This window comes from Plectropomus leopardus, chromosome 3 (assembly GCF_008729295.1).
Source record: "Plectropomus leopardus isolate mb chromosome 3, YSFRI_Pleo_2.0, whole genome shotgun sequence".
Classification (NCBI taxonomy): domain Eukaryota; kingdom Metazoa; phylum Chordata; class Actinopteri; order Perciformes; family Serranidae; genus Plectropomus; species Plectropomus leopardus.
The window spans coordinates 20,348,852-20,374,446 of NC_056465.1; the positions used below are offsets into that span (position 1 = coordinate 20,348,852).

At 40.8% G+C, this 25,595-nt stretch overlaps 1 protein-coding gene across 10 annotated transcripts in view; it reads left to right on the forward strand.

Annotated features, from left to right (window-relative positions):
* Positions 1-25,595, forward strand: part of adgrl2a (adhesion G protein-coupled receptor L2a) — a 107,342-nt gene that overhangs the window by 13,414 nt on the left and 68,333 nt on the right. For all 10 annotated transcript variants that reach the window (XM_042516159.1, XM_042516172.1, XM_042516186.1 and 7 more), the window contains exon 2: positions 11,914-12,099. In XM_042516159.1, coding sequence (XP_042372093.1) covers positions 12,024-12,099 — 76 coding nt within the window. In that variant the 5' untranslated portion in view covers positions 11,914-12,023. The remainder of the gene's footprint in view (positions 1-11,913; positions 12,100-25,595) is intronic.

Consider the following 25,595-nt stretch of genomic DNA (forward strand, 5'->3'; position numbering starts at 1 on the left):
CTCTCTGTCAGTCCCAAAGATCCATTGTACAGTGAGCGGGCAGGAGATCCTATAGCACCTTAGTTATTAAAAGAGGGGGTTGGAATGAGCCAATCTGAGCTTGTTTGCATCACAATCCCCCACACAGTGCTGATGTTATGCTAATGAACACTGTGGAGAAGGCTCAGCCCCAAAACTGTCCTCTCTCTTTCACAGCTGAAAGTGGGGAGAGGGCAAGGAGTGGTGACACTGAAACTGCGTAAGGAAATCTAATGATGCAGCCTCAAATATCCAACTTCAGTTACTTGCAGTATAACTGTGATACAAGATGCTTGCCTTTTATTTTTGAAAAAAGAAAAAAAATCTCAAGAAAACGTTTAATTGTGCAGCCATGCGTGTAAGGCGCTCATTATTCTGAGCAGCGGCTAGATGCCTTTTAGATATCGTATTTAAAAAAACATAAACAAGTGTCAATATATCGTCATGGGGCTCAACAAGCACCATTACCTGTCAGGGCAGTGCTGAGTGAAGATTTAGGGCTGACAAGTGATTGCATTCAGGAAAAAAAGACTACACCCACTTCTTTTGTCTGAGCTTCCTGACGAGACACAGCGCTATACCTTGTTTTAGGTTGACATACGCCGCTTCCCCTGTCTGACAAAAGGCATTCATGGCATCTTTTTAGATTGAAAATAGATACAGCAGCGCTGGGATAGAAACGTGCTCGGATGAAGTGGGCTACAGTGGATCCACTCCACTGCAGAAATAATTTGTGTGGTGTTGCTTCTGCTGTAAGGGTAAGGTCCTTGTGCTGTTTTCTATTTTAGCGAGGACTGACATTATGTGGCGTCCCTTATTTTGGCTGTTTGTCCTTCCTCTGAGCCACAGAAAGGTTAAAAGCCTCAATTAGACACTGAGCCAAGGTCAGCCACATTACGTCTCTGATCTGAAAGAATTAGCACCCTTCAAAAATCAAAATATCCCCCACTTTAGAAAGACAATCACTGCTTTCCAAGTTTGTGCATTTTTAGCATTTTTGAAGTGATTTTAGAAATTTGCAAAGACAGAACATCTCTCTCTTTTTGCTGCTGTTTTGCACAATTATGCACTGAGGGAAAAATACAGTCCAGGTGCTCGAGTTGCAATGATGAGGTGAATCCAGGTAAAAGATAGCATTAAGCCATTGTTAAATATACCATGCACAATGGAGGAGATGTGGCTCAACAAGTAGAGCAAACAAAGAAGAGACAGATTTTGGAGCTTTTAGAGAATTGAGATGTGGCTTGTGCAGAATGGGCTGTGACTCAATCTCAGGATTGTACATTCAGTGTAAGCCAAGGATTTACTTAATGACACATCTTTTTCAAGGTGGAGTTAAAACATCCCCCCCAGTTTTTTTTTTTTGCTCCCTGAGATAATTGCTCAGCTCTTTCTTTTTGTTTCTCATTCGTAGAACAAGTAAAGACATGGATAAATGGCTTATTTCCCATCTTGCTCTGCAGCCCTTTTAAACGCGCCTCTCACAAGTCATCTTCTCCGTTACGTTCTTCATGTTTTGTGTTGCTGCCCACTGCCTTAAAAATTAATCATCCTGTTTAATAACGCCTCACGATCACAGTGCATTATTGATGGCAAGGTCGTTAATAGAAGGATGGAGCAGGTTTTTTAACCATTCAGCTGCTCATTTTGAAGGGGGGGGGGGTCGCCAAAGCTGCTTACTGGTGCATATCCGAGTAAATACAGCGCATTATTATCATAGACTAAAACCAGGGCCCCTTGTCTCCAAAAGAGCTCGGTCCCTTTTCCACAAACAAACATGTTGTTTTAGATGAGAGGCAACACTAAAAATAAATATATGACACAAGCTGCCGAACTCAATAACAGCTTTTCAGTGAAAGTGACCTCAGCGGGCAAATCTCTGACCTCAACTGTTTATTTGTTCACTATAGTTCAGTTTCATGCAAGCAACATGAATGACTCTTTACCTGATGCTCGTGTCGCTGCTGGGACTGTGCTGTTTTTGTCCCCACTGCTCTCCTCTTCTCAGCCACATTGTATTATCTTTGCATGAACGCAACAATGATCGTCCTCATGTTGAAATTGAGAAGATGAGTTTGGGAGAGTGTCTGGGCCAACTGCCGAGCTCAGTTTGTATAATCCCTGATTTGTTTTGACTAATTTAGCCATGGCAAACTGGATCACACAACAAATGTTTCCTTTCTGGTGTCCTAATGTGCTCTCCGACCAACAGTCCTGCAAAGTATTTGTGTGCACATACTAATTGGATTGGTTTTCTGGACAGGGGAGTATATACGCTACATATTGCATGCGCTCTGTGTATTTCAAGGTGAATTGTGCCGTGTCAAGGACTTATTGGACTTGATTGGCAGGTACTATCACCATGAGATGCCCATATAATGGCAGGGCTTCCATTCCTGACCTTCCTATTTATCTAGCTGTATTAATGTCAGCCTATTAATTCCTAAGCGGAGGAACATTTGGCAAAGACACCGTTTAACGGGCCTGGCTGAATCATTCTTATCTCAACAGACCTGAAAGGAATAGTTTTGTGCTATCAGCAAGTGGAAATGACATTTTGAAATTTCATTTGAGATAATCCACTTCACTTCCCAGTAAAACATCAAAATTACAACTAAAAATGTATGGAACCTGTATTAAAACTTTGTTACCGTGGCAAATTATCTGGCTATAATCCATGTGGACAGACAGGTGTAGGTATCTTTCAGCACTAATAGGATTTTTGTTGCATTGCTAAAGTGATTATGAGGCTAAGGATTTCATATATATTCAGGCAGAGGGCAAAGTAGCAGTCAGCGCTGAGGGATACAGTTGGAAAATAACATGTGACACTAAAAAACACATTATATATTGATGTTTTAAATCAAGGAATCTCCACTGATGGCCAGGGATTTCTGACATTTAAAACTACACCTGCATTTTTTAATCCATCTTGTCAATTTATTTTTGACAATACTTCCTTTTTTACCTCCATAAATATATTGATGAGTGGGAGTGTAGGAGCTTTTGGACTGTGATTGTTTTATTTAGTAGCCATATGTCCTGACCAGTGGGGAATACTCTAATCGATTAATTGAGTGGCTCATAAAAATGATCAATGGTGCAAACACTAAGAGCAATGAGCATGACAAGCGCCACGCTTATGTCACACGCTTCGGCTCTCTTGCATGCTGCTGTATTTTCTGTGCATGTGTGGCTTGCATAAGAACAAATGATTCATTTAATCCAAACCATTATGATCCACAGATTCAAAAACAATTGCTTTTATGCACTCTCACATGATGAAATGGGTTAGGTAATACCTGAAAATGATCAGCAACTGTGAGCCTGTAATACAGTGTAACTACAAGGGATGTTAATCAGACATCTCTGGCCATAATATGTTGGAACTGTCTGAGATATTATTTTTGGATCATGATGTTATGATAAATGTTATATAACAGCTTTAAAGTAACCGTGTATGATTTAGGGGGATTTAATGGTCTGTAGCGGTAAGGATTGCAGATTGCAACCGGCTGAAACTTCTCCCTGTTACAATTCTATCGGTGTTGGTTGTTTAGGAGGTTTGTACCAGGATCCAAATTATTCGCAGAGGTCTCTTCCTCTCCAAAACAAACAGACCCGGTGATTTAAACTGACAAAAACACAGAATAAAGTTGTGTCACGGTACAAATTAGTGTCTCTTCAATGCCGTTTGGCATCAGCCCAGAACTGCTTATGTGTGCTCACCTTTTATCTCTGATAACTGAAGATCTGGACATTTAGGTAGTTTTTACTGGGAGCTAAAATCATCTCTCTCTCTCCAAAACAAACAGACCTGGTGATCTAAACCAGTAGAAACACTGAATGAAGCAGTTTCACATTAAAGTGTTTTTTATAAGCTGCTTGTCACGGAGGTTTGCTAACTCCGCTGGCCAACAATAAAAATTCAAATGGCCCTATCTAGAGCTAGCTTTGTCCGTTCTGGGCTTCTGCAGAAGCATGGCGATGCAACATAGCAGTCTTCATAGCTGCTCCCTATGTAGATATAAATGGCTCATTCTAAGGTAACTAAAACAGCAACTCTTTTTTCTCCTGGTGATTAAAAACGAAAGAAAACATAGTTATTATATTCTATTCATTTCTGCCAATATATACCCCTTAATCCTACACACTGGACCTTTAACGGAAAAACTGTCATGCTTTGCTTTGTTTCCCCCCCTTTTCCCTCCTTTACCCCACCCTCAGCCCCCTCCCGAAACTAGCCAAGCTGTCCTGTTGCGCAGCATGCGTGTTTGACCTGGTATTTCTCTGGCTGAGCTCCTGTCAGGGTCAGGGCCTGCGTTTGGGACACCAGCAGTCACACAGCGTTTGGTTGGGTGTCATTCAGCTCCTTTGGCCCTGTGCTGCTCTCAATCATTCCCTCAGCAGAGGGGTCAGCTTCTGAATTCTCACTGCCCCATATCTGACTCAGTGGGGCTCCAGACTCATCCGATCACCAGCCCAATCTCTCCCCTCTGGAGTGCGAATTTTCTGATTTACGCTTGCAAATTGTACATCTTCAGCAGTGTCAAAGCAGGAACACAATCTCTTTTGGGAATATATTTCCTCCACAGCTGAGGCTGAGTGTTCTGTGACTGAGCCCTGTGTCCCCAGGTATTTCAGTTTTTCCCTCAAAGTGGGTAAGAGAAACAGAGATAAGAGGAGTCTCATAGTATGTATGAATTCATGTATGAGGATGCTGTTGGGAAAACCCAATAGAAACCAAATGTGTTCCCTCCATTCAACATGTGGTGGTCTGTTGGTTCTGATTTACATTTCTGTGAATCTCCGGCCCCATATTTCCCTTCCTTTGCATCCCTGTGATGTTCCGTGACAATTAACATCCCGACTCTTTCTTGAGGTTTGTTGAAAGCTCAGGGGCTAATTCAAGGGTCAAGCAAGACTTGCAAGCTGTCAATCTTTCATTGTAACTCGACCCCCCCTCCCCCACTCAGGTTCTTTATTCTAGTCCCCCCCCTCTATTCTCCGGGACCTCGTTTTATAGAATGGGGCAACTCTTCTTCTATTCTCTTTTGGCCCCTTTAACAGCCAGAGAGGGACAACCAGGAGCTTTGTCTAAGAAGCCCGGCATTCTTTGACATCTGCCTCTTGTTTTCAGACCCCCGCTGCATTCAAATTTCAAACTGTCCTTTTCAATCAGCCCTCCTCCCCTCCCTTCTAATAACCCCCTTCCTCCCAGTTACTAAGCCTTTTATTTTTTTCTCCAACTGGGATCCCGCAATTCACAATTTAGTCACTCGGTTGTCGATTATAAAGCATTCTGTTGTATTGCGAATGTATCAGGCACACATATGTTTAAAGCCTCTGGGCCCACGCCCCTGTGGCTTCTCCATTTCTCAGAGTACTTAAACACATGTCTGCAATGACTTCATATTTAGCCAAAACAGTGTGTTGCCTGTTGACATTTTAGCAATCTGTGCTTAACAGTCACAGAAAATTGCCTTTTTTCGTGTGTCTGGTGCATTAGAAGCAGCCATGTTGATCACGATTCTCTTCATCATCGGCCCACCACACATAAGAACCCCAGCACACGTTGTTGCAGATGCTAAACCCTGTTCGGAGATCACACCCAGGTCGAGGGCTATTTATGAAAACAGTCAAGGTATGATCGCCGTCGGTTTCTGTTTCAAGGCGGAGAGAGAAAAGAAACCCCCAGCTGAGAGGGGAGACCTCAGCACATTTAATGAGAACGGCAGTCTCCCTCTAGTCTGCGCCTTTGGTGTCTCAGCATGTTAAATACTCACAGCATGATACAAAATATATTAAAGTATAGGACTGTTATCATCGATTTACAGAACACCCATCCCCATGTACTAGGGATCTACATTCTGCATTTTTTTTTTTCGTGGCAGGGGGTCTCGACTGCCTCGGAGGCAAAACTGTGTAAAGGCGTTCTGTCTTTGTCTCCGCATTCTGACACAGGAGGTCTGTTGAGCACGTTGCCTCTTTTTTTTACACTAAGCAATGATGACGAGGAAGGAAGAATAATCATATTGATTCAACACTGTTATCTCAGGCTGAGACTTATAATAGTTTGTTTACATGTGTAAACACAAACACCTGCAGCTACCAAAGAAACACAAATACACTAAAATACATGTTTTAACCTGATCCTGTTGTAATTAATGTGGTACACGGGTATATGATGTTTATGCAAAACATAGTACTTTTCAGTGAGTTTTCAGGAAATCCACTGCAGTGTGTGCACACTCCAATCCCTCAATTACAACCAGCGTGAGGCAACACACTAATTGCAACTACCATGTAAAACCTTAACCAGGTTATCTTACATGCGTCAAGGTCAGAAGCCGAGTAGGCATAGCATCAGTCTTTGAAATTGCACTTGGCAGGTGTATCCCATAGTGTGTGTGTTTTGATTCTGTGCACGCACCGCAGAGGTCATAGAGTGAACCAGATGCAAAGTGAGACCACATTTGATAAAAGAGTGACAAGGCTAGGGATGGTGGGAAAATAAAACTAATATTTTTGAGTGACAGTGAAACGAATTTAATGCTACAACTCGTGCCTCAAGTCATGGTGCCTATGTGGAACTGCTTTGTAAAAATTTGATGTTAAAAGTAACTACCACCGAAGATGTTTCTTCATTTTCCTATTCTAGGCTAATATTCCTGTTAAGGCTGATTTACAGCTGTGCATATTCTGCATGCAGAGTTTACTCTGTAGCCTACACAAATGGTTTATGCCATAGTGAGCATTTATACTTTGGGGTTGTGTGTATGTGTTGCTCTGCAATTACACCTCTAAAACACTAGCAGGCAGCGGGGTTTCTATGCGTCTGTGTTGAGTTTCTGAGAAATTTGATTAATTCAACTTATACACCCAAATCACACATAAAATATGGCTTAATTAAGACAATATTTAACCAAAGTACAACATTTGGCTCCATTATAACATAAGGTTCCCAGACAAAACAAGAGTCTTTTGCAAAACATGTTTTCCCCACAAAGACAGCATGCTAATGTTATTAACATAAGCCTATGACATTTATTAACACTGCATAAATGCCTAACGGCTAGCTGACTTTTTCTCTTCTCATATTAATCCCAAATAAAAAATACAAGCAAGACTTAAAATGCTCATTTGTGGGGCTTTATTGTCTTAACAATTTTTGTTTCTTATCCAATAAAAGTAAATAACAGCTTTGAGGGGAATGGTTTTCAGTTTAATATAATAAACAGCAACTCTGCGTCGACTTTTTATTAGATTTCTTGGGATGTGCACGTATAGGGTAAGCATCTATTAAGAGCCTATACTGTATGGCATTGATTCAGCGCAGTAGTATAAATCCTGCTTTAGCCTGTATATCAATTAAAATATCAAAGAATTCATGTTAACTTATTACCGGGGGTGTTTGGTTATTGTGAACTAAGTATACACCTTCGTCAGACTAATACTTTAATCTGAGTTTTCACAGTAAATTATTTTGCGCATGAAAATATAATGATTGAATGGGATTATCATCATGCAAATGTGTGTGTGATCTAAGTGTTGTCTGTCTCACTAAGTGGACAAAACAGTAAGAGCTAAGACTTTGTGCACGCAGATGAAGCTCCTTTAGTCTATATGCTCACTATACAGCTTTATTGTGGAGACAATCAGCTTAGGGCCTTGTTGTACTCTGTTGAACCTCGATTGTAGGCTGATTATTTGAAGCCCCTTTGCCTGATGAACTTAATTGGTGCCAAATGCACAGATCAGCTGAAAAACAAGGGTTTTGTCAGAATCCAATATGTTTGGTCTCTGCGATCAACTTTCATTTGTCGAGCCTCACGACTGCATATTATTCCATTGAAACTAAATACACTGTGGCTGGTTGTGCTCTGCTCCTGTTAACCTCTTTTAAATGGCTCTAAAATTAGAGGTCTCAGGTGAGGCGTAATGTCATACTAGATGAGCTGATTATGGCAAGCTTAATTATAACTTTGTTGGCTAATGTGTGAGTGCCGCATGTTTTCTCGGCAATGAATTATTACACTGTCTGAGAAGTCAGACAAAAACAGTAGATCAAAGACTCCTCAGGCTCGTGGATATTCTCCGGAGTGAAGGAGCAAGCCGAAGCTGATTTGTGCAGCTCTGACTGTACATGACAAACAGAATTCCTCGCCGTCTTTTCAGTTGAGTTCTCTTGTTAGCTGCTAGTATGATGGATAACACTGTCCCTTGAATCTTAACAAACAATTGCAGGCTGTAGACACAGGGAAAAAATGGCATGTTGTTTTTGAATGTGCTAAAAAGAAGGGAGAAAAAACAGTTTCTAATGGGGTCCTATGTGCCTTGTTGCCAGAGTGATGCCATATCCCATGGTGAATGTGCTAATGGTTCATGGGAGTGAGAGGACTGAGCTTAGCCCAGCAGTGTAAACACAGAGACAAAAGGGAGCCGTTAGTAGTGTGAAACGCATGCCTGGGCGCGCAGGTAGGCATTAGGTTTCACCCTACACAGCGCCAGCACTGTATCCATGACAGGGAGGAGGCCATTTGCTTTTGTAGCGAAAGAGAGCAAAAACAAACATTCAAACAGAGTAGTACTTGAGGGACAGGTATGGATGAGGAGGGGAGAGAGGAATTCTGGTTTGTGGAGATGTAAGGGAGGGAGGGAGGAGGCGAGAAGGGGAGAGGTTGGAGAGATAAGGTGGTTTGTGGTCAGTCACAACAGAGAGAGAAATGACCATTTGCTTGGTAGTGTTTGTTTGTTTGGCTTGGGCGCGGGGGTGGAAGGAGTCACAAAACATCAGTCAAATAGAAGTACTGTTATTACAACCTCTGCTGAAGTAGAAGTGAAGTGCCAGAGGCAGGAAGATCTACCTAAAAAACACTAATATAGCTCATTTAAAATGTGCATCTTAAATAGGCTATGTAGATGTTAAAAATAACTGAACAAGAGATGTTCTAACCATTTATTATTTCTCAATACCGATTCCAATACATAAACTGGCATATCGCCGATATTGAGTACAGATCCGATACTATTGCTAAAAAAAAAATAAAAAATGAACAGCTGGATACTACTAACCCTGAATGGATAATGACTGTTGTCAGTGCTCTATGGCATGGCTCCGGTCAAATGCTAAACTGGTGGGAATTTCCTGTGTCAAAGACTTTGCTAAAGCCTGGTATACACTGCGTGATTTTGGGCTGTCCCAGGTGAAAGATAACCACTGTGAAAGAAACATGGCGATATCTTTGGTCCTATGTCACATAGTGAGAAAGGTTCAAAGTTGGCTGTTGTCATGGTCTTGGAATCAAAAACAGCCTGGTATAAAATGAAATGAAATGCAGCATTAAATGGCGCACTGATCAGTGCGACTAGTGAATCAAAGTAGATGAAGTACTTAAGTTTAATTCATCCATTTTGCAGTGTCGCTTACACTTATAAGATTGCTAAAATCTCACAGTCTGTAGGAGGCTTAACATAGCTTAGCTTAGGAGGCTAAGCTAACATTACACTACTTACAGGAAATCAATTTTTTATTCTCTAAAACAGAAGTTGCTGTGTCTTTACAGTGCAACTTGCTGTAGAGCGGCGTAGACAAATTCATTTTTGTGAAAAATGCAATTTTATATGTAAATAATTTTCAGTTCATAGTTCATAAAAATTCATAAATTAGGGGGTATTGGATCAATGCGTTATCTTGCGTACTTCCTGATACCCAATCCAGCATTTTAATTAGTATTGGAGGCATATCAAAACAACTCTAAACTACAATAAGATTAGTATTTGACCAAAGAAGACATAGCATGCATCAGGGTTTTGCAGTGTTTTTTCATAACTTCACACCTTTCTGACAGATGCAGTTGTGTAGTGGTAGTTGATGAGGTGGGTGTAGTACTATGTAGATGGGAAGGTTACCAAGAAGGAAGTGGGTGTAATCTTCTATATATTCCAATTTCTTTATTGCTGATATGTGTGTATATTGTAAAAGGGCAGAAAAAGAGGTGGACATACCCCATGCATCTAAGTATACCCCTAACTACACCAAAGTCATTGTAGCATGTATGCCATTATTTATCCTACTAAGACAAATCTTCCTGGATTTAGATACTTAAAGACCATTATACATAGGAAATAAAGGCCTTCTTGCTGGAGGAGCCATTGACACTTGTTGCTGTTGTTGCTGCGGTGGATACCAACACATCAGTGGACTGGATCATGTCTCTAATAAACTGACCTTGTTGTTGAAATAAGTCATATCAAGATGCTAATATATGGCAATACTTCCCAACAGCTGTAGCAGCATTTTTCTTTTTACGCGTTCTGGTATGTTATCCTCGCCACTTGCAGTCGCTATCCTCAGCAGCTCAGCTGCCTGTTCCACCTGTAAAGAGTGACCTCTGGTGGTGCTTGCTGTGCACTACATCACCTTAATAAAGCATCTCCGTACCGGTTTAATAGAAAAAGGAGCATCTGCATTTTTGATGGTATTGAAAATCATTGAAACTGCCCAAGCCTATTATGATTCCATTTTCACTGCAAAAATGTTATTCCATTTATTACTCAGACAGCAACCAAGCTAATGCAAACCTATTTGACAGTGGGAGGATGGAAAGCCTTCTGGCCATTGTTCGCCTAAGCTCTTACTATGGATATTTTTAACATATAATGTTGCCGTCAGTTAATTTAACATTTCCACAATGTGGTTGTAGAGTTTTGATGCTGTGTCAATTTACAGTTGAATCAGTTCCTGATGCAACTCTTCAGGACAAATGACAGAATTTATGGCTGATTTGAAATTTCAATCTACTGGAAGTCACAATGGAGTGCATTTTTTGGAAATGATAAGTCTCGGCGTATGGTTAAGTCTGTCAACATCACTTCAAAATCCCTACTGATATGTCACCTCAGCTCTGTCTCCCAGAAATTATTTTTATATACAACTCATTTGAAATTGCACTTTTTCTGGAAAACATAATGCAAAGGAAATTAGTGTTTTTTATAAGCAGGGGGGAATGTTGCTAATTAACATATTTGGCAAGTTGCAAAAATCTTGCAACTGAATGTATCAGCAAAGTGTTAATTTGCATTATATTACAATGTTTTCTGCCAAAATAGGCAATACAGTATCCACTACTGATTACATTACCTTTTTAAAATTAATATTTAACCTAAATCACAAACTTTTTGAAACCTTAACTGGGTTGTTGTCGCTGCCTGTATTATCAGGGACAATATACACTACATTCGTGTGGTGCGTATGCTTCGGAAGATGGTGGTTGGGAAGGATGGCGGGCGTATAATGTGCAGGTCTTTGACACCAGACCTCTGAGTTTGTGTTCAGACCTTTGTCTTAGGTTTAGGGAACATAAGTACTTTTGTTAAAAAAAACAGTTTGGTAACATACAGACATAGTTTCTAGGTGACAGGGTTGGTGACTTTCTTCTGTGGAAAAATCTTACATGATTTATAGATTTAAAAATGTTAACTAAGGTATAAAAAATGTGTAATAGGTTCAGGAGATATAATTTGACACAGCACTGATAAGGTTCGCATCACGAGGAGATGGACAGGGCAGGCCTTATCTGTTTGATGACGGCTCAGGTCCCTCCCCTCCCCTCCCTGCCAGTGAAACGGTTAGCATTCAGCAGCCATTAAGGGATTTCCCTCCTAAGGATTGTTGACCTTCTGGGCTTATTTTCGTGGCTTTGCGTGGGTTTGTAGCATTTCACAGCTTAAGGTTTGTCACATTTCTGCAGTGGAATGTAAATGCAGCATCAAGTGCCTTGTGGCAAGAGTGTGACAGGGTGAATTCCTCTGTGAAATCACACAGGGACAGAGCTCACCATGTGGAATAAATTTCATCCTTGAACTGAACGTCTCTCTCGGTCTGCTCCACAGGTGAGAGGATCAATGATGAGCATCTCTGAGACCGGTTGGCTTGGACTTTTTTAATCAGAACCTTTGTAGTCACAACACAAACCCGCCACAAACCATCAACATCGGGCACCATGGCATGCTCCCTGCGGAAACTACACACCTTCTGCTGGTTTCTGATCACACTAGCACAAGTACACTCTACAGAGGGTAAGTACAGAAACAGTTGTCTTTGTTTTCCCTGATTTGTTCTCATGCCAGTATTCTTATAGCATCTTCTCAATGAGTATTGTTTCAGGCTCAATGACAGCCAGTGGCGGAGAATGTTTTTTTGCTTTTGTCTTATTTAGGAATATAGCACGAGCAGTGAAATTGTGACTCAAGCCAAAGCTGCTCCTCTGAGTGCAGGCAGTGCCTGTGTAAGTAATGGAGCTCGGAGGACAGTGGGCACAGGCGGATGGGGGATAATCTTGAGTGGTTTCATTAGTTGGTAAATTGTGATTTGTCTGAGATTTTCTGCTTGAAAGCGTCAGTTGTTCCCAGTGGCATCAGAGCTGGATCCATTTGTAAATTCCCAGCTAAAATGTTCTGTCTCATGGCAGACACACACAGATTTCACACCTCGAAAAATATAAAGCTTGAATGTGTTTTAATCATAGTGCATTTAGCTTTGATTAAATCACTTTCAGCTGTCTCGTAATTACAAGATTTATGCACCCAAACCATATCTCATAAACGGCATCCTGTACATGTAAGTGTTCCATCATGAGAATAGAGGTGCATTACTTTGGATGTTTGAAGATTGCATTTAAAATAAACTAAAGTTGGCATCTTTGCAGTGCAGTATATCAAAAGAGCCACTGCAGATTTGGTTTGGTGGTGCCAACTGTTGAAGCCCCGGCCAACTGTTCACTATAACTGCTGTACTGATTTTTAAAACTCAATAATGTAGGAATAATGATTGAAGTTCGGAAGGTAATGTTTTATCAAGATGCTTACATTACACTGGTAGTGAGTCACACTGCCATTATATGTGTTACCATATGTGTTTCTAATGTATCATCTGGCTTGGATTTGATCTTTCATATTAGGAGTGTGGTCTCTCTTGGCTACAGTGGATTAAGGGAATGCAGAGAGTCATATAAAATCACTTAAAAATGGCTGTACAAATAGGTTCTATGTATGTCGCCACTCCGACATATCACTTTAGAAACCTCATGCAAAGATAAGAGTTTGTAATTTCAAGGCCCCACTATATAAAACTGAACATTTTCAGGGGGCAGGAAACATAGCAGCCACACCAGTGAGCTTCTGTCTCTGATTGCTGGGCTTCTGGTTTTAGAAGGCGCACGAAAACTCTCTAGTGTTTGAAAAGTTGGAAGCCAGTTTGGGATCTTGACACAACACTACTTTCTCATAATGGTTGGTCAGGTTGCATCTGCCAAAGGGGATGCGATAGGGTGAACCTTTGTATATGTTAAAGTCCAGACACCCCAAACCAACATCAAAGATCTAGTTGCGATGAAGGGCGATTGTTGCGACGCCTCATGTCGCCTGTGTCTCGGCCAAAATGTTTCACCTGAACACGCCGCAAAGATTCAGCCAACGGATACTCATTAGCACATTATCAACAATGAAAGAACAATAGATATTCACCTTGCACTAGCGAAAAGGGATGCTTACTGAAATACGGTGTTAAACGAGCACGAGTGCTGAATTATTAAAAACTGGAGTCTTGATAAACTATAATGTTAACAGTTCTGCTGTCGGCATTGGAGAAATGAAGAAAATATTTTCCTTGTTTGTTTACCTTACATAAATACTGTCTAATACAGTTTTTATCTCACTAACGCTGTTTCTAATCTGTAACAAGATTAAAACATTTGTCTATGATGCATTGAAGAGCAAACTCTTCAGTCTTGCGGAGAGCTTTGTGTGTCAGAGTCTGCAGCCTGCTGCATGTGCGAGGGGTGCGGCCAGCTCTGCCACTCTTGCTCACACACACAGACACACACACACACACACACACACACACACACACACACACACACACACACACACACACACACACACACACCCCACCCACCCTGGAGCCCTGCTCTCAGTGAGACATGAACCGAAGTCTGGTTATACACTGCTCGTCGCACAAGTGCGACAACTATTTTGCACGGAAAGGCAACAACACGAGCAATCTTTCAAAACATCTGGCAAAAGTGCATCACACACAGGTTGAGAAATGCAGTGCATATGAACGCCTAGCTTGTAATTCATCCCTGTTACCCCATCCACCTCAGGTATGTTAAACTGTGTAATATGCAGAATGTTAATTTAATACTGTACTAACACTGTACATAGGAAACAAAGCAATTTTTTTTTCTCGTAACCGTGCCTCAAAAAAACTGATAAGAGCACCATTAAAATACCAGATCCGTAAGCAGTATCAGTAAGAGTAGTAGTACCGTTAAAATCTTAACGATACCCATCCCTACTGCGAACAATAACACAAACAATTATAAACCATTTCTGCTGCTTTTTTGGCAAAAAAATCTTACCTAATATAACAAGTTTTTTTGACCGTGCAACCTCTTGAGTTTTGCCATTGGTTTGCATTCCTCACTATCTGTTGTACGTGCGCTGAGCTCAACTGCCAGTCTGAGAGATTTCATTCACTGTCGGGATCTGCCTTCTCCATTACCGATTCAACATGCTGTACTGGCCAAAAAAAGCAGACTAGAGCTGACTATTGCCAACAGTGCGACACATCACAAAAACTAGGGCAACAGACGCTCATCGACAGCCTGAATGTCGGCCTGGTGTGTCAGGGCCTTTTATAGGACTCTCATTTTTGACAGGTGACTTCTTGTGCCTCGGAGGTGACATTTGGCAATCCCCCCCCCCCCCCGGCAAACACAGGGAGTAAGCAGTGACTGCAGTACATGAAGAAAGGTTTATCCCAAATCAAGGGAAAGAAGGAGTAAACACAAGAAAGGAATAAACTCATTATTGATGACATTTGTCATTCCACTTTTCCTCTTGTTGGTTCCCCTCCGCCCTCACCGCCCTCCCGTTTCCCATCCCAGCCGCAGAGATCAGCCCAGCAACAGTTCATTACAAACAATATCCCCAAGTAAACATGCTTCATTAAACTGCGTCTACCCCTAATATCTTTTTAATGCATTTTTATAATTGAATTAAATGGGTTAGTGGAATGCAGTAAATAGTCTAAAGTTTGGTTCTCTTTCCCCTTATTTATTTATTTTTTTTTGCGTTTGAAGGAAGAGATGCACACAGCCAAGACTGAAACTGTAGCTGTGGGGGATCGTGTTCCTCTCTGACCTCCTTCTATACAATGCATGTCTCATCCTCCACATTTCACTGCATCAGTTCCACAAGTATAGATGGCTGTGATCTGTATTTGCACAGCTGACTCACTGCCATTGCAGGCCTTTCATCTCCCATTTTCCCTATTTTATTCACATCTGAAAGATTGCTCGTATGCATTCACAACCCAAGCAGCCTAGTCACTGACATTAGATTCTAAAATTGATTTGGCTTGTTATTTTAATTATGCTGTATGTATGGAATAGTGTTATACATATCAAAGAAGCCCTGGGGCCTAGAGCTTTGAACCTAATGATATGGATATGTAATTAATAATGCTATGCTGGAGATATTATGTGTTTGTATTTTTTGTCCCTTTCATGAACAGCTTCTCTTTTAGGGCTCTATTGTTTACACTCAGTTGCTAAAACTACAATAATTATGTTTGTTATAATGCAGGTAGTTTTATACGCGGTGATATTTTTTACAATTTTTGGACATTTGAGCCAGTGCTCCTGCAGCATGTTGTAATCCTGCAAAAGCCCAGAAGGCCTGGTTGTGATAAAGATACTGTAATCAATATAAATATCAGTATGGACGTAGTCATATGATACTAAATATCATCTGGGGTTTTGGATATACCATACAAATCAAACATGCTCCGAGTCTGATAAAGGTCATTTTAGGGCTTCAACGATTCCCCGACATGAGTAAGTTGATTTCTGAAGATAATGAATGCAAATTATCTGCTGAAAAGCTTTGTTTAATCTATGTCACTATATACAGTGCACCATGTTTCACTCAGATGATTATTACTGTGACACAATGCACTTACACCGTGGACAGGAGACCTGAAGAGGACACTTCAAAAATATACATTAAAATAGAAGACGTGATATGATGCCGCAGATTGTAAAATTACGGAAGAGATAGGGTTAAGAAAGGACATGCCAGAGAAAACAACAAAGTGTCCAAAGTTTGGGATTATTATTATCAAGCTTGCATAAAAATGAAACTCTGAACAGTGCATTGTAAAACTTTATAAAACCAAACCAGCTTATTGCGGTAGCGCGGCATCAATACTTCAGCATCTCAACAGAAAGCATTCAGTCCACAGAGTTGACCTGACATACAGTGTCATTAACGTTAGCATTAAGTTTAGCCGCCCTCCGGGCTGCCAGTGCCTGGAGTTCCCTGCTTATCTGCCGGCAAAATTCCACGAGACGACGGGAAAGCTGAGGACCCCCACCGGCGAGTGAGTGGGGACCTCCGGGCAACATAGAGGGAAGACAAACAGTGTTTATCAGTACAAACTGCCCACACTGCGGCGACACAAAGCTGTTTAAAAATCTGCAAAGTTTCCTTATTAAGAAAACAAATCAATATAGTGGCAGGTTAGGCTTTCACAGATTGACAGCAACAATTTGTTTTCTGTGTTTTTTTCTTTGAGCAAAACTGAGCTGACTGACTTCGGACATAACCACGCACACAAACACACACACACACACACATACACACCTACTCCCCGGACAGTGATGCATAAAATATCCCAAAAAGAAAAAAAATCAGCTGGTTTATTTGGAGCCAATTTAAGTACTAAAACAATTTTTCTAAAAAAAGAAACCAATTAGTTCTCCATTAAAAATACCTTTCTTATTTTCTATTTTGTATGTTTACTATTAAAGCAAAAATAATAATCAATAACTGAAGCCCTATCGTCACATGTAAATGTTATAATTTGGCCTCAGTTTCATTAAAGCTCAAGATCACTTCTTCACATGGAGCACTACTCAGCCTGTTAAAACAGTTGCATCATGCCTTTAGTGGCTCTTGAGGGAGATTTCCAAAGTCTTAAAACCCCCGATGATGCCATCAGGGGTTATCTCAGCTTGGGCTGTAGACTTTTGCTTTTCTTGAGACTCTTTTCTTGACAATTTTTTATCAGAGTTAAGTCTGTTATAAACTGGGGGTGTGGGGTTTGAAATACATGGGTATTTAGCAGGCAGAGAGGGTCTAACAAAAGATATTACGTTGCATTGGGGAAGGGGTCGGAACTGGGTTGTTTTTAGTGCTTGACCTATGCTGTGGACTAAAAGACATCTTGACCTCTGCTACATCTTTTTTAACCTTTTTTTAAAAATTGGTGTCAGGCTTCTCAAATGAATGTTCGTAAAATACTGAATTGGTGGCGTGCCCTTTTAAGTCTCATTATACAACATTCATTTAGTGAGTCATTTTTAACATAGATGAGCATTTTCAGGTAGGTGAGATGGGTCAGGGAGTACCAGGCATCTCTGTCTATCACTTTAATCAGCATGCTCTCCTCTGACCTGCTTTGATATTGTTTTGCATCAACACAAGTTTGCCCTCTGGCATTCAGAATGATCGTCTTTGAAGCTGCAGGTTTATTTCCTTTTGTTCTACCGGTGTCCTCTGTAGATGTCGCCATAGCAACCCAACAGAAATGAGACGAAGGTGTAATTTATGAAGTAATAATGTTTTTTTGCAAAATGTAAAAACTGTGGTGATTTTCCTTTGCAACACATGATTAAATTGGCTCACATGTCTTCCAAAAATAATTTAGTCAAGTCTAGTGGGGTTGAAGGGATTTGTCTGTATCAGTGACAGAATAACAATTCACACCTAGCTCAGCCACACGCTCTCTTCAAAGGCTTTACCGAAGATTGTTAGAATTACGGCGAGACAGAATTAGAAAGCAGAGCAGGGATTCTGTGTCAAGAGGTAGGGAGGGCAAAGTTTGCAACATGCCAGACAGAGAGCCAAAAAAATATCAGGAGAAAATGCGTCTATTATCACTCTTTCTAGTGTTGATGCATCCCACCTTATTGTGATCAGCTTTACTGTTTAGAAATAGTCAGTGATCAGAAAGTCATGTCCAGCTTTAGGCAATGCTGCTTGCTTTACAGTGTACAAACTGTACAATAAGACCATGCTCGAAAGAGGTACAGTAAAAGCAGGTTGTGGGGATTTCAGGTAACATTGGTTCAATAACAATCACGTTCTCTAGACTGCACGTTGTCATCACATCATTGTGGGGCCAATAGTGGTTGTGTCTGTGAGGTCAAAGTTCAAATGTTCACATGCTTTAATGTTTCCTTTTACTTTTTGTGCTGGACAGGCATTTTGATTTCATTCACTGTAGGGCTCTGTTGTCTTGGCTTGGAAGAAGTTGACAAGACAAGAGCCAACTAGTGCCAATTGTGAGGGAAACACCACAAAAAAATGAGGCGACAGACGCTCACTGACAGCCCAGTCTACTGTGATTGGTCTGTGTCTTATTCCTGCACCAATAAAAACTTCTAAATCAAAATCTGTCAAATTGGACATATTTCAGCAGGAATACGATCTGAAATCGTGAGGATATTAACAAATTGAGCAACAAGGATTACAAATTTCACTGAAATTAGCATGTATTTACGTGTAGCCATGTAGACTACGTAACTGAAAGACTAAAGATTGCTTGACATACTCTGACCTCATTATTTGAAAGTTTAGCCACATTTAGTATGAACACGCAACTTTGTAAAATAACAAAAAGCATAAGAGGTCCCCAGTAAGAGTACATAAAGAGTTGACCATGATATAAAAGCCGCGTTTCAGTGCCATAACTTGTTTGAACAGGTCTGACACAGAGAATTTCTGTTCCCTCCATACACCCTGAAACCACACTATTGTTTCTCCTCAAAGCTTGAAATGTTTGAAGTACTTGAGATTTCTCAAGGGCAACAGAGAAGGGCACCTTTAAAAGTCCTCTTTTTGTACCATGTGAAAGGAAAAAGAGAGGAGACTTAAAGCCTTCATCTCAAAGTGAATAGAGTGAAATAGACAATCAAGGTGTTCTGAAATGTAATTACTGGAAGTAAAAGCCCAGGGCTTATTGTGAGACCGAACCTACAAGAACAGGATCCAACACCTCCCAGTGCTGTGCCATCACCTATTTGCTCTGGTTAGCCTTTTCTTGTAACCGTGAAAGCATATTTATATAACCTTCTGAAAATGGCCATTCCTTCGTTTTTTTACACTCTGAGAACTTTTCTTACCCTCATGCCAACGCTAACTATATTAGGGCAGGTTGATAGTGCACTGTAAATCTGAAGTTGATTTTACTGAAAAAATCAAGCAAACCTTGAAAAATGTAACTAAATATATCTAGTAATCTTAGTTCATTTTAACTTAATATCTAATTAAGTTTACTTAAAATCTAGTTATATTTACCTAATTTTGTGAAGTTGTTGCGACTTTACAGGTTTAATGAAATCAGTCTTTCTAAGTTTTAGCAACTTCAGTTAGCCAAGTTTACTGAACAATATGTCTGTGTTCTGCTGATGCATACTGGTGAGTCATAAATGTATATTCTTAAACATGTTAACAAAACAAAACTCACAGATCTCCAAACTTCGTCACTGGCAAAATCCTCTTTGTGATGATCAAGTTAAGTCAGACTACCTTGATTTGCTGAAGCTGGTAACACTCAGAAAGAACAAGGTTATTTTACTTGTCATTTTTAAGTAGCCACAACATCTCAAAATGAAGTAAATACAGCTAAATTTTAAGTAAACTTAGCACATAGATATAAAGTAAACATACATTAAGTTTTATGGTTATAGTTAATCTACTTTTCCAAGGATACTGGTTTCCAAGATTTTTTAAGGGTCAACTTGTCAGATTTTACAGTGTGGTCATGGAAAGAAAATTAGTATCTAATGGGTAAATCCAATCTGGTAAACATCCTGATATCATAAGCCTATCTTTCAGAGGGAAATATACTGTATCTGTGCTTACAGAAAATCTGATTTTCATTCTCTCCACTAGAGGCCTCTTTCTCAGCAGTTTTGCTTGTGCATGTTATCTTAAAAAGCAAAAAATCAAAATACTGTCTGTCAAGTGTCAATGTGTGTAACTGCAGGCAATCGGCCTGTTCTTTTGAAGTACTAATTTGTGCCAGAGTTGTGTCCGTGGAAAAGAATAGTACCCCACTGCGATGCTGCACTCCTGTTCCCTGACCACTTAATTTGGTATTTAAGGCACTTTGAAAAAGCTGGCCCATAGCTAATTTTTTAAAAGAAACAAATCAATTCTTTGGTAATTATTATATGAAACGCTTATTTGCCTATAAAGCTAGGTGTTTACATGTTCCAATTTATTTCATATTGGAAACAGCACTAAAACAGTTAAGGCTCAAGGGGTGAGTTTTCCCTTTGTCTCGTGTGTCTTTAGTAAACAACTTCTGTCGGTTTTGTCTTTCCACCTCCCGCTTGATGTCATCCTGGTTGTTTGTGGCAGACTGAGGAATCTGGCTTCCCGGGGAGCCAGGCAGGCGTGGGGCCTGTGTACGAAGGCCCACCATGCTGTCATGTCTCTTTCATCGCCAGCCAGGCTTGGCCAATAAGGAGATAAGGAGACAATGACTGGGAGAGCATGCAGTGGCAAGGTGTAACCGCGGCCCCTGGGTCTCCTCCCTGCCGAGCACTTCAAATCCTCATTAGGATTTTCAGCAAAGGAAGGAGGGATTTTTCTGGATTAGAGCTTTGTCACCGGTGGCTCCAGGTTTGTGTTTGTCATGCAAGAGCATGGCGGAGCTCTTGACATCTTGCCACCCTCCTCCCTCCCACCCAAACACAGTCTCTCCCTTCACCTGGCTACTGAGGCAGTTAAAAGATGTTCCACTAACCCAGAATGCATGAAACTCATATTTATTAACTCGCTGCCCTTGCCAAAGGTTTTTAACGCCATTCTAGTGGCCTGTGTTAGGTGTCTGTGGGTTTCAGCTGCTGCATCAGCGTTCTTCTTAATGGTTATTTATGCAGAGATAACCTTGGAAAGCATCATTAGTTTGTTGTGTGCTGTCGCTGTCCATAACTCATGCTGGGATCCCGGCCATGACACCGATGCGGCAGTTCAGACAGGAGACACGGCGCCTTGTTTCAACTCCAGTCGCCCTCCTCCGTGTGTTAGTTATAGCAGGGACACTGTAAATAGTATTTTATGAGGCTATTTATCCCTTAACTTCTTTCTTATTTCAAGGTTCCTGAGCTGTTTGTTTTTTTCTCTTGCGAGGATGTGGCTATTTGTTTAATTAAGTCATGAGTCTTCTCACACAAAAACAACAGGACTGTGTTGCTCGACATGATGCTCAACCTCTAACATGGTCCTTAATTGGGTTTCAGACTTGTCTGGGAGAGTGTTTCAGCGTGACAGAGCCTCAGACTTAGTGTGAAACCTACCTTCTCCCATCATTCTCGGTGCTGATCTTTGTGGATAATGGGCATTCACACGGGTCTCACGAGGCCCTCGCTGGGTGGGATCTCAGGCACCCCAGATTAGTCATCTACCCACATGTCCCTGTCTGTCTTGTGTTTTACCGTCATGCTTTGTCTCACTTTGTTCTTGCTCAGGTAGAAACATGTGGGCCCCTAACAAGTATATCCCAAACAATCTACAAAATATGTTCTGATAACCCATGGAGTCTCCTCTCTGAATCCGGGAACAAAAAAAAAAAAAAGACTTATCAGTCTCCAGTGCAGTGGTCTATAACCAAAGACCTATTATTCATGGAACATTTATTGTGTTGTGCTTTTGTTGGTTGTCTCTGATCGGGCCATGGCAGATGGGACTAGCAGTATGTGGGCATCTTTGTATAAGCAGGCTTCAATTTGTCAGAGATATGCCTCCAATTTTAAAGTTTCTGTTTGTTCCTGCGTTCTATATTTGTTACTTGTTGTGGTAGAAAGAAAAAGTGCCTTTAACTCGCTGCAGGATCAGATTTTAAAGGTTTGGTATATGTAGCACAAAAGGCATGAGAAAAACACTCGTGTGATAACAGAAATAGCACAGGCTCTTTGGTTCTGTAATATTTTTATGTTGCTAGAGCCTGTGTAGTGGACATCAAGGACTGCAGACAGACCTCACGCAAGGACTGCTGATGAAGTGCTGTCTGGAAGGGGCAGATGAGGAGAATGTTTTTGATTATCCAGCGTAGATGGTATTTCAAACGGGAACCAGCATGTACACTTGCCGCCAGACAAATGAGCCAGCTCAGCCGGTCAGAGGGCAAATGTAGCTTGGTTTCCTGTTTGCTACTGTAATACTGTGGAATTTTAAGGTGATTAGACTGCAGCATTCAGGTCACACAGAGTGCAGTGCTGCAATATTCACTTCCTCAGCTTTTTCTGTGAATTAGAGACTGATGCAGAGTGTTGGGAACGAACTGTTACCATGCATGCCGCGTCATACTGAGAATTACATGTTTTTATAAATGTGAGCAATTTAGTCCCTCTGCACCGTCCTGATGATGACTGATTTGAGCAACCACAGCAACCAAGGGATGAATGCATTGAAGTGGTCTTGTGAGAACTGCTATTTATGAAACCATTGACTCATGCCTGTGAGTTTTCCATCCCATATCAGCCGAAATACCTATAATGTAAACAACAACAATCTGCAGGTGTTCAAGGGGTATGTAATCACGTTTTCATTGTGCGGATGCTGTTGAAAGGCATGTTCACTGAAGCACAGGAAAGTGTGGTTATGGCTTGGATGTCGTGCAATGAAAACTGATTGCAGAGCTAGTAATGACAGATTCTGTTAAGAGAACATAATATATCCAAAGGCTTAAGATTTCACAGATTTTACAGTTCATGCTCAAGAGTCAGATGCAAGATATCCCTGCTTGCCCTTAGTGGAATCCTCTTTGTCCTCTTGCTTTCAGTCCTGATTTAGAGCAGCTATAAATCCTGAAGAGGCTCCTGTAAACGAGGGGTGGTGAAACTACGCCCATAAATATAAAGGATTTAGAACCAGTGCCTTTTGAAGGAACTCTAAGTGCCCATTTATGAAGCTTGTTAACTTCCAGAGTTTCACTGGTACATTCAGTATTTTCCTCTTTTTGTTCAAACTTCTTATAGCCTTTTCATTGTGGTGAAGATTGTCCAAAAGTAACCAAAGCCAGGCTGCTAAAATATGCAGTGTGACAATAATAGCATTGTGTTAGCTCTTTGCCCCATTTACTCATTTGAAGTCATGAAGTGCGGGCTCTCTCGCTGTCAAACATCCGCTCGGGCCATTTGTGCTCTTGTTAGATCGCTGCAACTTGACCGTGTGTGACTCGGCTTTTGACCTTATGAGTCATAATGACCCCCGAGTGTGTCCATATGTCAAGGGCTTGGGCCCCTGCTCCTAAGTAAATGACGGGCTGAAGAAAATAGTCATCAAAGACAGATTACCCCTCTGAAGATTTCACAAATCAATATCAAATTATATAAGTCATTTTAAATCAGCTCCTGTTAGTATATAGGGGCGTCTGTTATAATAGTGACTCAGCTCAGCTGGACCATTGCCTCTTACTTAATAGTTGCTCTTGTACCCTAATTTCCATCACACACACACACACACACACACACACACACACACACACACAGTGTGTCCCCAAATTATTTTTAAATAGCCAGCAAGCAATAATTAAGGCCGATAAGCATGAGAGACATCTGATAAATCCTTAAATGAGAACTTCAAAGTGCCCCTGCTGTGACATGTGAGGGCTGGAAACAGATGGAGGAGTGAAGCAGGCTTAGTCTGTGGACTTGATTCAAATGAGGTTAATCCAAATCTGAAAGTTTCTAATAAAAATTGTTGGGGGGAACCTTCTTTTGAATGGTATAACAATCAGCTCACTGGAAGGAAAAAGTACATATGAGATGGAAGGTCATCAAGATAATAATAAGCGTCTGGATTATAATGAATAGCAGCCAATAAATCCTTGATGAATTGAAACAAGAGTAAAATTCAATTTTTGCTTGGCCAGCTTCCTCCTCAAGTATTAAGAGATGGAATCCTTGAACCACAGGAAATCTAAAGATAATAGTCTCTTGATTAAAAACAAAGGAATCCCTTCATCAAAATAAATAAACCAATACTATTGTTTCCTTTGTGTCAGAGGAGAAGTAGGTGTGCAGCATATGTGCTCAACCTTGAGTGAGTCCAGTGAGGAGACAAAAGCCTCGGAGGCTGGTGTATCTGAGTAAAATAGCATTGTGTCACATAACAATCCACCTAGCCCAGAAGCCGGCAAGTCTGCAGTCTAGTCTGAATAAGAACTGCATAAAGAATTCAGTTGGAGCAGCAGTCGTGTCATCAGGGCATGACTACCCGGTTGGTCAGGGAATTTAAATGCCAGGTGGGGGTCAGTTGAAGCAGTGGCTGAATAATGTGGCACAAATGCATACACATGAGAGCCGAGTCCTGGGAAGAGGAACCACTGCTGTGGTCTGCTTGAGGAAGTGCACTTTGGGAATGCAAACCAAGCAGATGGACCCTTCTCATTTGTGTGTACAGCCACTGGTGACCCATTGGGAAATGCTTCCTTATTGAATCGAGGAGCATCAAACGCTTCATTGGAGCAAAGAAAGTCTACCCAATGTATCTGAGTCCATTTCTTTTTCATCATTTGTAATGGAAACTGTGGATATAATATAGACCAAAGGAAGAGCTGCAAACACATGGCAAATCCAGTGTGAAAGGTCTTTGGCAAAAAAAAAAAAAAAAAATCAGACACACATGCTTTCGTTTTGAAACTCTGGATCATTTGATATCTTCTTCTATCTGAGATTTTGTCACTGATAAGCTGAGTAATGAGGTCCAAAGAGCTGGCTGCCAGTAAAAGGCGTCGTGACTCTTAGCAGGACTGCACTATATCAGTTCTCCTCAGCAGTGAGTCATAGAAGCAGTCCACTACTAATCAAAGAAAACACATCTAAAGAGCACTCAGCTCACTTTCAATCTGCTCAATATCAAATCTAAGGTTAATTTCTGTATTATTTCTTAATTTACAATCTGTTTTTTTTTTTTTTTTTTTTTTTTAGAATTGAACTAGGGTGATATGATGAAACCATTGACTGTATAAATAATGGACGTAGCTACCTGCTGTTTTGAAGCCTTGAGTTGAGCATTTCAGCCATTGTCATCTTGGTTTTTTTTTGGAGCCAAAAGTAAACATATTTGAACAAGAGGGTGGAGCTGTGGAGGAGAGAGGGATGGATCTGACTCACAGACTGTTTCGACACCTTGCAGCCTGTCACTCAAAGTGGCCCCGCCCTTAGATATGCATAACTCTGTCTGTGTCTGTGTGTTATAAAAAAAAAAAAATTAAATCTTCCCCTGTACAGTTATCAAAAAATTAGCAAGAGAGACTAAAACTGTTTTTTATCAGGCTGTAAACATGTTTATTTCTCCTGTAAAATTGCACATTTTAACATGCTGGTCTATGGGGATTTACTCTGTTGTGGAGCAAACATTAAGTGGCTTTTCAATGATCTGCAATTTTTGGCAAATCGGCACAGGCTTTATTTTTCGCTTGAAGAAAACCAAAT